The 12,934-nt window shown below is 46.0% G+C and overlaps 1 protein-coding gene across 2 annotated transcripts in view; it reads left to right on the forward strand.

Moving 5' to 3' along the window:
* Positions 1–2,787: 2,787 nt before the first annotated feature.
* The window catches only part of RGMA (repulsive guidance molecule BMP co-receptor a), a 32,027-nt gene continuing 21,880 nt past the window's right edge, over positions 2,788–12,934 (forward strand). Inside the window, exon 1 of one of the 2 annotated variants that reach the window (XM_087972816.1) lies at positions 2,788–3,196. In XM_087972816.1, coding sequence (XP_087828942.1) covers positions 3,115–3,196 — 82 coding nt within the window. In that variant the 5' untranslated portion in view covers positions 2,788–3,114. The remainder of the gene's footprint in view (positions 3,197–12,934) is intronic. The other variant, XR_015750803.1, reaches the window with a different exon arrangement.

Here is a 12,934-nt window from a genome sequence, read left to right on the forward strand (position 1 = left end):
GAAGGAAGGAAGGAAGGAAGGAAGGAAGGAAGGAAGGAAGAAGAGAGGGAGGAAGGAAGGAAGGAAGGAAGGAAAGATAGAGAGAAGGAAGGAAGGAAGAAAGGAAGGAAGGAAGGAAGGAAGGAAGGAAGGAAGGAAGGAAGGAAGGAAGGAAGGAAGAAAGATAGAGAGAAGGAAGGAAGGAAGGAAGGAAGGAAGGAAGGAAGGAAGGAAGGAAGGAAGGAAGGAAGGAAGGGCCGTGGTGGCACAGTCATGAGAATGCAGCATTGCAGGCTAGTTCTGCCCACAGCCAGGAGTTTGATCTTGACCAGCTCAAGGTTGACTCAGCCTTCCATCCTTCCGAGGTCAGTAAAACGAGGACCCAGATTGTTGGGAGACAAGAGGCTGACTCTGTAAACCACTTAGAGAGGGCTGGAAAGCACTGTGAAGCGGTATGTAAGTCTAAGTGCTATTGCTATATAATGTATGCTCTAAGCCAGAGGTCTCCAAACTTGGCAACTTTAAGACTTGTGGACAGAATCTTAGCCAGGGGCTCTCCTGAACCCCTGCAAACCCCCTTGCAGCCCACTCCTGGCTTAGAGGCTACCCCCTTGATCCCCAATGCAGATGGAGGATGCGGCTGAAATGTATGCAATGGGGAAGGGGATGACAAGATGGAGATAGAGAGAGAAGCGGGGGGAATATCCTTGATTGGAAATCCATCTCTGACCGAGCAAAAGACGGGGCTGCTCCCTGCAGAGATCAAAATAGACAGTGGATGGTTCCCAGCCCACTTTGGAAGAAGCCCACAAGTGTGAAGTTTACCTCTCAGCCTTGTCTCCTGCGGGAGGCGAGAGCGAAAGGTACCATCTGCCAAGTTGGGCGCACACAAGAGTTACACATACAAGGCGGTCTTTGTTCGGCTGCAAAGTCTCCGCTCGGCCCCGTAGAGACTGCTCCTTTTTCGGCACATGTGGGGGCCCTTCTGGCCTGCACCACCGCCTGGCTGGGGGAGGTCAAACCCGCTCAGCTCTCCTCCTCCGATTCTCCCCCCCACACACACCCATGGATTGCTCGCAAGAGAAGATCTCGTAGAATGAGATGCAAAGGGAGAAAACAAAATTTCTCTGGCCTTGTAGCAGGACCCTTTGAGAAATTGGAGCGGGTGGGGGGGGGCAGCCTTGCCAAATTTTCCTCTGAATTGGATTTGGGGGAGGGGGGCAGGGAGGGGGAGAGGCCTGCGGGAATAGCCAGGGCAGGAATTGCGTAGACCTTTTCTTTATTTAAAAGTCTATGGAGATTCTCCATCATTCCAGTTCACGGCTGTCCCCAAAGGTGTTTGTTTTTTTTCCCTCCAAAAGGCAACTAAACTTTCTTGGATTTTGTTTTTTCCCTTTGAAAACATTTCACTTCTCATCCAAGAAGCTTAAGTTCAGTTCAATTTATTACAACCAGAGACCAGAGTCCAGAACAAATAAAAACACTCAATAAATATACAATTAAATTTTTATAATAAAATAATAAATAACGGATAAAATCTATGATAAAATCCAATCTCTCAATTATAGATGGTCTAACTATACTAAAATCACAATCCATAAACTGTGTAGCTCAAAGTCAGTTTATTTTCTAGAAAGAGTGCAGAGAAGAGCAACCAGCATGATTAGGGGACTGGAGACTAAAACATATGAAGAACGGTTACAGGAACTGGGCCTGGCTAGTCTAGGGAAGAGAAGGACCAGGGGAGACAGGATAGCAGCCTTCCAATATTTGAGGGGCTGCCACAGATAAGAGGGATACAGATTGTCAGAATTGGAAGGGACTTTGTAGGTCATCTAATCCAACCCCCCACCCAAGCAAACTCTACACCAGGGGTGTCCAACCTTGGCAACTTTAAGACTTGTGGACTTCAACTCCCAGAATTCCTCAGCCAGCTTTGCTGGGAGCTTTGCTGGCTGAGGAATTCTGGGAGTTGAAGTCCACAAGTCTTAAAGTTGCCAAGGTTGGACACCCCTGCTCTACACCATTGTTGACAGATGGCAGCCCAGTCTAGTCTTGAAAGCTTCCAAGTGAGGAAGCTCCCACAACTTCTGAAGGCAAGGCAAGAGAGGAGAGGGTCAAGCTATTTTCCAAGGTGCCTGAAGGCCAGACAAGGAACAAGGGATGGAAACCGATCAAGGAGAGATTCCACCTGGAAATAAGGAGGAATTTTGTGACAGTGAGAACAATCAACCCATGGAACAGAAGTTGCCTTTGAAAGTTGTGGGAGCTTCATCCCTGGAGGCTTTCAAGAAGAGGCTGGACTGCCATCTGTCAGAAACGGCAGAGGACCCCCTGCTTGGGCAGGGGGTTGGACTAGATGACCTACAAGGTCCCTTGCAACTCTTGTTATTCTCTTCTGATAGGTTATAGAAACCATTCCGAAACCCTTTCCAAGGGGGGCAGAATCCCGGCCACCCGGTCCTTCTCCCACTCCCCTCTTTTTTATTTTATTTTTTATTTATTTTTTTGGCATTCCGTCTGCATGGGGAAAGGGCCGCTTTTGAAGAGGCTCGCAGGACCCGGCCAGGTTTCTTGGTTGGGGCGCCGCCGCCGCCGCCTTCGCTCTCGCCTTCCAAGCTGGCGCGCCTGGCATCCAGCTGCAGCCTCGCTTCCTGCCTTTGGCGCGATTGGCTGGGCACCCGATCTCCGCCTTGCCCGGGCAGGCGGGACCCAAGCCGAGCGAGCAACGGAAGCTGATTGGCAGGCCGGGAGGGGTGATTGACGGCCGGGGCTGTTTGCAGGGAAGAGAGATGGGGGCGGGGAAGGGTGGAGGGAGGCATTCCTACAAGGCTGCTGGCTGCAGGCTGCCGAAGTTCGCTGCGCCACTGGGCGCTCGAGTTTGCCTTTTCCCTTTATATATAGACACACACACACACACGTATTTGACTGCTGCTCCGTTTTCTCTGTGTGCTCTTCTGCTGATCTCGTTTTCTTCTCTCCTTCCGTGCCTCCTCCTCCTCCTCCTCCTCCTCTTCTTCCTCCCGCCGCCACTGCTCCCTTCTCCCTTCTCCCTCCGCCCCGCACCTCTCCTTCTCCCTGGAAACCACTCTTCTTTATAGGGAGAGACCAGTGGTTAGATCTGAAGCTGGATGGATGGTTATGGGGAAAGGGGCAAGCGCGAAAGCCCTCGGACTGATCCAGTTCTTCCTCTTGTGGCTCTCCATCTTCCCCGCAGGTAAGGAGCGCTGGCTCTTTTCCCATCTCCCCGTCTTCCCCTTTTGTTTTGTCTGCTCTTGTTTGGGTTTTGGTTTTAAATCTTGGAAACTTGCCTTGCTCGGGATTCCCCCCTTTCCGACGGGCTGTTGCTGGACCCCCCCGAGGCCTCGTCCTTCGGCCCTGGGCTCCCCTCCTAGAAAGCATCGGATTAGAGCCGGGTCGGGTTTTTTTTTTTTAAACCCAGCCGAGTTAGCCCCATCCCTGGCCGATTGCCTTTGGTTAAAAATAAAATTAAGAAGAAAAAAATGCGTCCCGTGTAAGCAGGGGTCTCCAACCTTGGCCACTTTAAGCCTGGAGGACTTCAACTCCCAGAATTCCCCAGCCAGCAAAGCTGGCTGGGGAATTCTGGGAGTTGAAGTCCTCCAGGCTTAAAGTGGCCAAGGTGAGACCCCTGCATAGTATTCCTTCGCTCGGCCTTTGTCTCTCGCCTAAGACGGAGTCTCCCTTGCAAGAGAGAGAGAGACGGCCAAAAAAAAGTCGCTTTGGAAGAGCAGAGTTGGAAAGAGCCCTTCTGGATAGTTAGTCGAAGTCTAGGCTGGGATAGCTTTACCGGGGGTGGGGGGAGTGGGGGGTCTCCTTCCAGCCCCGCACCGGCCTGCCTTGCCAATTGGGGGACGCGGGGAGACAAAACAACGGGTAAGATTTTTTTGTAGGCAGCCTGTGTCTCCATCGCTTGCGGGGAGCTTATTCCGAGATGGAGCCCGTTCGGGGGTGGGGGGTCCCTAAACATCGCTTTAGCACAGTTTCACGCACTGCCCGTTTTGAATGCGGAGTTTTTAGGCTGTTCTCTTCGCGGCGTAGCTCGTTTTGGCTCTCCGAATCCCTACACAGGATCTCTCTCCCTCGGAGAATCTGCTTCTCCTGTTCAGACCTCTTCTTTCAAGGGCTCGGATGTCCCGAAAAGATCCAACACCCCCACCCAGACCTTTTCAGAAGTTGCAGCCCCCCCCCCTCTCCGGTTTCTTTCTAGAGAAGGCGAGACCCCCCCGATTAGAGGTTGTTTTAAGAGTTTGCAAAAGGAAGCATAAAGCCTCTGGAAATCAGTGCGTGCAACGCGCGTCGCCCGTCGCCTTTAACTTTAATTTATTCAGGCTTTGCATTACGATTTGATTTTCTTTTATGGGGGGTGGGAGTGGGGGGGTCTCGTGGAGGAGGAAGATGGCGCCGTGGACCTGACAGCAGAATTCACTTGCTCCGTCTTGCGTTTTATGCTATTTTATTGTTCTTCGCAAACTTTTGGATGGGGCGGGGGGGGGGCGAGGGCGAAGACGGGAATGAAACAGAAAGGAATGGACATTTGGATGCCTGCTTTTGGGGAGGGGGACGGTGGCGGGGGGAGTTGGGTGAAAAGAAATTTGTGGAAAGACTTATGCCGGCCGATGGATTTCCTGGCTGGAACCTTCTCTTGTGCTGTTAAGCGCTTGTTTCTATGCTTTAACAACGTTGCCAGATGTTGATCTATGCAATAATATTTCAAACCCAAAGGACGACAGCTGTTGAAAAAAAATACATGGGAATGTTTTGATCTCTTTCCTTGATTCCTTCTTCCTCGCATCCGCCCCCCTCTTGACTCGCTCTTATTTATTTGGGAGCTTTCCTTCGCTTAGAAGATGCAGGCGGGTCCTTGATTTCCAAAACCACCTCTTTCTTTCTCTCTCCTTCCTCCTCCTCCTTCTCTTTCTTCCTCTCTTTCTTCTTTTTTCTCCTTCTCTTCCTCCTCCTTTTCTTCTCTTCTTCTTTGCTCTTCTCTTTTGTCTCCTTTCTTCTCCTTCTCTTTCTCCTTCTGTTTTTTCTTCTGCTCTTTCTTTTCCTTCGCTCCTTCTCCTCCTCCTCTTCGCCCCCCCCCCCAGTTTGTTTTTACTAAGTCGGGAAAGGAGTGAATTTTTCAGCATCGCAGCTGAAAAACGCCATCTGTTTCCAATGAATTCCCCCACTGCTTTTTCACAGCGTTTCTGGCAGATCCTGCTTTGCAAATTCCTGCATGCTTGTTTTCGTTGGGGGAGGGGAGCGTAACTTCACACTGGCGGAGTTGTTCCCTTCCAAAACTCTCCAATTTCGTGGCCGCTGGGCTTTCTTCCCCCCCACCTCCCTCCCCGCGCCGTTTACTCCAGGCGATGGAGAGGAGGGGAACGAACAGGAGAAAGGGGGCAATGCGCGAGGTGTAATTTGTCTGTTGATACAGGCTGCAGTGCCTTTTTTTTTTTTTTCAAAACCTCCCCTTTGCGGAGCTGAGAAATGATGACTGCCAGGGGAACATTTTTTTTATATTAGAAACAAAGATCATCCAGCTTATTAACACCCGTGTGTATGTCTTGCTTGAGTGTGCAGACAAAACAATAATAATATTATCATCATTATCACAAGTTGACAAAGTTCTTGCAAATGAACAGGTCAACATCCTGTGGGACTTTCAGATCCAAATAGACAGACAACTGGCCCACAACATGCCTGGCATCACTATTGTGGAAAAAATTCAGGGCCATTGATATTGCAATACCAGGTGATGCACAAATTGAAGGGGGAAAAAATGAAATATTCTGATTTGCAACTTGAAGTTGAGCAACGGTGGAGGAAGAAGTCAATGGTTGTACCGGTAGTAATAGGAGCCCTTGGAGCAATACCCAAAGGGCTGCCTGGATACATGGAAAATTTGAACTTATTAGACCTGAATATTTTGACTTTGCAAAAAAACCCATCTTACTTGGAATGGCCTACATACTCAGTACTACCTTAGCAGTTCTTAGGCCCTTGGTTTAGGACTTGAACTGTTAAGTTTTTACCAGTCCCAGACTATGAATTGAATTGAAGAGTAAATCTTAAATAATAATAACAACAACCTCCTGGCTTATCCTGAATCCTTGGGAAAGACTCGATAGGTGAATAAAAATGCCAACTCCTATTGGAACATCTGACTGACTGTGCCATGAACTATAATCACTCTGCCACCATTGTTTCTGAACGTTCACACTTTGCTGTAATTGTCATGAAATGGGAAACCAGATAATCCTTTAGTAAAAAGCCATGGGTCCCTTAAACTGCCCATCTCCATGTGCTATGGAGTCCAAGCAAATCCAAAATTCTTTGAGGGGTCCTTGAGCTATCTGAGCTTGTTTGTTTATTATTATTTAGTTTAGTTTATTATTTATGGGAATTTGTCAAACAAAAAACGAGAACGAGAATAAGAGAATAAAAATACAATGACAGGGACATCATAAGGACATTAGTGCTCTTATGCATGCCCCCTCTACTAACCACTTAAGTATGATGGAAGTCCATTTGTGACTGAAACTGTGAAAATTTGTAGCTGAGACAACTGAATCAGGTAGGGCATTCCAGATTTTGACAACTGTATTACAGAAATTGTATTTTTTACAGTCAAGTTTAGAATTATTTACAGTTTGTTTGTTTTGAAGACATTTCATTACCCAAACCAGTAATATCATCGATGCTAGTGATGATCAGTGATGGTGTTACTTAGTTTGGATAATGAAACATCTGCAAGAAACCCAAACAAGCTCCGAGAGCAGCCAGGATCTTTTTATTTCCACCCTGAGCTACAGACACTCTCCTTTATTGGTACAAAATTCTTTTCTGGTGAAAACACGCCACGCTCTGAATCGCCCTGCAAGAAGGAACTTGATTTTCGATCTGGGGTGTGTTTATGCATCCATTTCCTTATTTTCAGCCTCAGCAGCCCAAATAAGGATGAATAATAAGAGAGGTTAGGGTGGAGGTGGGGAACTTACAACGTATTCTTTTGACTTGACAGTTTGTTTGTTTTTAAATGGGGAAGAAACGGTGAGGATCAATGAAGAAATCTTAGGTCGACTGTGGATGACCTTGTGAAGAACCTTGGTTGGTTGGGTTAACATTTTCCTGAATTCATCTTGGATGTAATCTCTTTTGGAGAGCAGTTAACTAACAGGGTCTTTCTGGCGATGGATAAGCTTGTGCCTTTGTTTCTCTTGCGAGGGCCAGGCTATCCTGGCTGGTATAGTATTTTCTCTGGGGTTAATGGCCCTCTTCATTCGTTTCAGATAACTAAAACCCATAAATATTTTTTTCAAGGTGTTCCTGGACCTCTCCATTACTTTTATAAAGTTATTTAATCTCTTTTTAAAGTCTGGGAAGTTTGCAGCCTTCAACACATCTTGTAGCAGCTAATGGTCTCCCTTATGCAGGGGAAAGAGATGAGAATTTGCTGGTGAAGGGCTTATGCTAAATCAGTGGTGCTCTAAGGAGCTGCAGGGCTGAAGTCACCCTGTATTAAATGACCCCTCCCCCCTTATCTCTTAGCAACTCTGCTGTAAGCGTTGTTTGCTTGTGTGTGTGTTGTTTTTAAAGACACCACTTTGAGTTTCCTTTGTAGGAATAGAATGGTAGTGATTTACCAATAAATAGGCTGTAGATTGCATTGCATCCTTCTTCCTTGCTTTTGTGCAAATTTGTGCTTGGTATGCCAAGGGAGGGACTTTATTTGTCCCCTGTCCAAACTTTACTTTGAGTAATCTACAAGGGGTCAAGCGTGGTTTGGACCAGGATAGAAAAATTAAAAAGCTAAGACGTGACTTCGAGTTGACATTCCGTTGAAAATAATTCCTGAAAAGGCAAAACCGAAGAAGCTTCTTGAATGAGGATCAAAAGGAAAAATAAAACAAAACAAGAAAGTTCAGTTGCCTTTTGGAAAAACACCTTGGGGACAACCATGACCTGGATAAACTGAGAATCTCCATACACATCCTGTAAATGCATCTATGCCCCCATCCCATGTATTTTAATCATGTGTCTCCCCTTCAGTCACATTGGGTAGGAAGCAGGGTGGTCTTGGGGGAATGCAGGCTTTGCAAAGACAGCTCTGAAATATTTGAGTAACTGGGGGGAGGCTTCAGGTTATGCAGTTATACAGAGTCCACAGGAAATGTGCCCCTCCTCAAAAAAAAAACCTGGGGGCCGGGAACAGAATTCTACTTTTGATGGGCTTAGCAATGTTCTTTTTCATGGTTTCAAAGCTAGAACAGGGTTTGTGTTATTGGACTCCCTGGTCAAATATGGGTGCTTCTCCCACTTGCCATATTTTCAGAGAAGCTGCCTATGTGGTACTCCGGCCGTTGAAAATATTTCTCATATTTTGTTTGAGTTTCAGTTCTATGCCCCTCCCCCCTTAGGCTTAAATCTTTATCATACCTTTTTGGAAAGAACAGCCCACTGGGATCTCAAGCACAAATCGACACCTTTCCTCCCGGGCTCAGGCTGTACCTATTGTGAGTAGAACTGCTAAGGCCACGATGATCCTATGAACTCCGATATATGGAACAAATTGGGGGACTTTGTAAGAGAGATTCATTTGCATCTATATGTACGTTATCCCTTTATTTCTTCCTTATTCCAAAATTAAACTATGAACTGTATTTTATTCCATTCCACCCCACCCCATTCCATTCCATTTTTTTATTTATTTTTATTTTATTTTAATTTTACTTTATTTTACATCATTTTCATTATTTTATCTATTACTTTATTTTTAAATTATTATTTTATTTTATTGATAAGGTCACAAGACCAGTCAATCAATAAACTACTACTTCTGCTAGACCAGACCATTCTTTTCAAAATGCCTTCTCGCTTTCATATCTGCTAGCTTGTCTCCAAGCAAATTCATCCCCCTTAACCTTTTGTTACACGGTTACCATATTCTTGTATTTATTTGGTTCACTCTGTTTTCCTTCGTTTAAATTTCCCTCGACTGATTTTTTTTTTTAATCGATTGATCAGTTACAATGGAGCAAAGCTTCATAATTTCTTTCCAGAGCTGCTTGGGAAGGGGAGAAAAAAAAACCCTTTTTTTAATATGAAGCTGCATCTGGGGGGCTTGTTGCTCCTGTTGGATTTGGCACCTCAAAGGGGCCCCTTTGAGCTGGATTTGGGGTTTCCAGGGTGTGGTGGAAAAGCCCAGGAAAAGATGCTGTTGATTCTAAGGACCAAGTGTCAGCGCTAACCGGCTTAGCCAGAGTTGCTTGCTGGGTTCAAATGTTGAACATTGAGAAAGGCTTATTCTGTATGTCTTCTGTCCTGGTTTTGTTATTGGAGATAAGCCACATCAAGTTCAGGGCGTGGAATAGGCTGTCAGCTCAACAAGATCAGGTCCTTACAATGATAGAAAGAAGGAAATGTTGCTCTCCCTTGGCTTTGCTTCCAAGCAGCCACAAGAAAGTTTTCAAGCTAATCAGCTTCTTCTTCTTCTTCTTCTTCTTCTTCTTCTTCTTCTTCTTCTTCTTCTTCTTCTTCTTCTTCTTCTTCTTCTTCTTCTTCTTCTTCTTCTTCTTCTTCTTCTTCTTCTTCTTCTTCTTCTTCTTCTTCTTCTTCTTCTTCTTCTTCTTCTCTCCTTCTCCTTCTTCTCCTCCTTCTCCTCCTTCTCCTTCTCCTTCTCCTTCTCCTTCTCCTTCTCCTTCTCCTTCTCCTTCTCCTTTTCCTTTTCCTCCTCCTTCCTTCCTTCCTTCCTCCTTCCTCCTCCTCCTCCTCCTCCTCCTCAAGGAAGAAAACAGTCCAACTGCCTTTTGAAAAAGCACCTTGGAGACAGCTTTAAGAATCAAACCATCACTAAAGAAAAGGACAGGGAGATAAGAGGCTTTTAGCAAGACACTTCCTAAAGTGCCTTTAAGTCCTGTGCCAATGGCTTTGCCGACTGAAGATGGAGGCGCTGTTTTAACTCCTGTTATCTTCTGAGTAAATGCTGTGGAAGGGGAGATGTCAGCAGCCAGTAGCATAGAAGTGTTACACTTAAGCCTTTCCTAGTCTCATGCTGTAAAAAGACGGTAGCCCTGGCCTCAGGAATGGGGAGGAACGACTGTCGTGTTAAGGAGGAAGTTTCAAAAAATGTTACTCTCTAGAAAATTTAAAGAAACCGTGGGAAAGAAGTTTGAAATACAGGTAGTCCTCAGATTACGACAACCATTGAGCCCACTGTCTGCTAAGCAAGACAGTGGTTGACTTTGGCCCCATTTTACAACCCTGCTTGCCACAGTTGTTAAGTGAATCAATGCCATTGTTACGTTGGTAACACGGTTGTTCAATGAACCAAGCTAATCTGCCAAGCCCCCAGAATGAGGGGTCCCTGCGCCACCAAGGCTCATATATAGATAATACACAGATAATCCTCAGTTTATGACGATAATTGAGCTCAACATTTCCGTTACTAATCAAGATAGTGGTTAAGTACCTTCCAACAGTCCCCACCAAGGTTGACTCAGCCTTCCATCCTTCCGAGGTGGGTAAAATGAGGACCCAGATTGTTGGGGGGCAATAGGCTGACTCTGCAAACTGCTTGGAGTGGGCTCTAAAGCATTGTAAAGCGGTGTATAAGTCTAAGTGCACTGCGCCACGGTGGCGCAGTGGTTAGAGTGCAGTACTGCAAGCTACTGCTGCTGCCTGCCGGATGCCTGCAATTTCACAGTTCAAATCTCACCAGGCTCAAGGTTGACTCCCCCTTCCATCTTTCCGAGGTGGGTAAAATGAGGACCCAGATGGCTCTGGGCAAGTGGCTGACTCTTTAAACCGGTTAGAGAGGGATGTAAAGCACCGTGAAGCAGCATACAAGTCTAAGCGCTATTGGTATTGCTATACTGTCGCAGTGCTGCCAGTCTGCCTGGTTTCAAAAGAGGATGGAGAAATTCGTCAAGGATTGGCTTGTTACTCATAATGGCCTCTTGACTCCTGCAGGAACCAGTGGTTGTTCCTTTGCTGAGTCTCTCTTCAACAGAGGTAAGCAGGTTTAAGCAATTTAGATTGTTGTGTTCATGCAACACACTGAGCCGTAAAATAACCATGCGAAAGGGAATTTAGGCGCACGCTAAGCTGAAAAGAGCCAGGCCGATTTATGCCCAGTGTGTTGTGAGAAGGCAGAAAGTCTATTTTTTTAATGCTGAACAATAGAAAAATACGACTGAGTATATAGTATACTTCAGAGGTGGTATTCAGCAGGTTCTGACCAGTTCTGGAGAACCGGTAGCGGGAATTTTGAGTAGTTCGGAGAACTGGAAAATACCACCTCTGACTTCCCCTACCCCCATCTATTCTCTGCCTCCCGAATCCCAGCTGATCGGCTGGGTTTTCTTTTGTTGCCCTGCATAGGAGAACGGAGCTGGAAAGCAGGTTAGTGGGGTGGGGAGGGTTAGGTTGCAGTAACCTTCCCCCAGAAGTGGGGTGGGCATTGAGATTTTACAGTATCCTTCCCCTGCCATGCCCACCAAGTCACACTCAGCAACCGGTAGTAAAAAAAAAAAATATGAATCCCACCACTGATGTATTTGAATTAAGTATAGGCTAATCTTTGTGACTGAATTTTACCTATTTATTCTCCAAACCACTCAAAATTTCCACTACCAGTTCTCCAGAACTGGTCAGAACCTGCTGATTATATACACCTCTGATCCACACCCCTAACCTTCTGCCATCCTGTTTTTGAAGCACGCTTACGATTATCGGAGATCTTTTTTTTCCCCTCCGAAGAAAGCAAAACAATTAACTCCCTTTGGAGTCGAGATAAATATCAGGATTGCTCTATCTTCCGTAGCAAACGTGCAGAGCAAAAGTTTTGGGAGAACTGCAGATTCAGGATGGCCGAGCTGGGAAGTTTGAGGAGGAAAGCAAGTGAGTTACTGGGTGGACTGGAGTTGCTGATCCAGACTGGAATTACTGGCTACAAAGACCGAGTGGCTTTTGACATCTGGAAGAGAATCTGCCCGGCAGATCTGATGTGCGTGGGAAGGATTTTGGGAGGGAAGCACTAGAAACCAGAGTAATTGGAAGGGTTGCAAAATTAAGGCTGGGAAGGGAAATTGACCGTCTCTGTTGGGGTTAGTTAGTTGCCCCGCAAAGGGAACTTATCCTGCCCATCTCTGTCATAAATGCAGCGGTCCCTTTTTCCCTTTTAGGAGGGTTGGAAATGACCTGTAAAACGTTTTCGAGAGCTCTGCAACCTGCAATTGTCAAATTTTGTAATTACGAGGGCAATCCCACAACACAGCTCTTCTGCTTTTGTTTCTCTGTTAATCACCTGCCGTAATCATCCTGGGTACCTACAAGGGTAGTGTGTTTGTTTGTGTGTGTGTGTGTGTGTTTTATAGCAGCAGTAGGTAGGTTCCAAGCCAGTTTCAAGGAGCTGGAAAGTTCAGAATGAGATCTAAGTTTGTTGGGCTGGTGGTGAATGGCAAAACCGTCTAGTCTAGAGAAAAGGACGGGGTTGTGTGTGTGTGACATGATAGTAGTGTTCCAGTATTTGAAAGGCTGCCACAAAGAAGAGGGGGGGGGGAGTCAAGCTATTCTCCAAAGCAACTGAGGGCAGGACAAGAAGCGATGGATGGAAACTAATCAAGGAGAGAAGCAACCTAGAACTAAGGAGAAATTTCCTGACCATGAGAACAATTAATCAGTGGAACAGCTTGCGTTCAGAATTTATGGGTTCTCTCTTTTAAGAAGAGACTGAACACCCACTTGTCTGAAATCACATAGAGTCTATTGTCATATATGCTCATCTTTCCACCCCAACACCATTTCTTCCTCCCGAGTAAGACTCCAAGGAACAGAGATGTGGTCTTGTGGGAAGTTGGACCTGATCACTTGCAGAAGTGATTTTGACATTGCAGAACGGATCTAAAATAAGCCTTGTGATGCTTCACAATAGTTCTGGCTATTTGATTCT

The sequence above is a fragment of the Notechis scutatus genome, chromosome 11, assembly GCF_049901735.1.
Source record: "Notechis scutatus isolate UNSWTSFEM ecotype Mainland chromosome 11, rNotScu1.2, whole genome shotgun sequence".
Lineage (NCBI taxonomy): Eukaryota > Metazoa > Chordata > Lepidosauria > Squamata > Elapidae > Notechis > Notechis scutatus.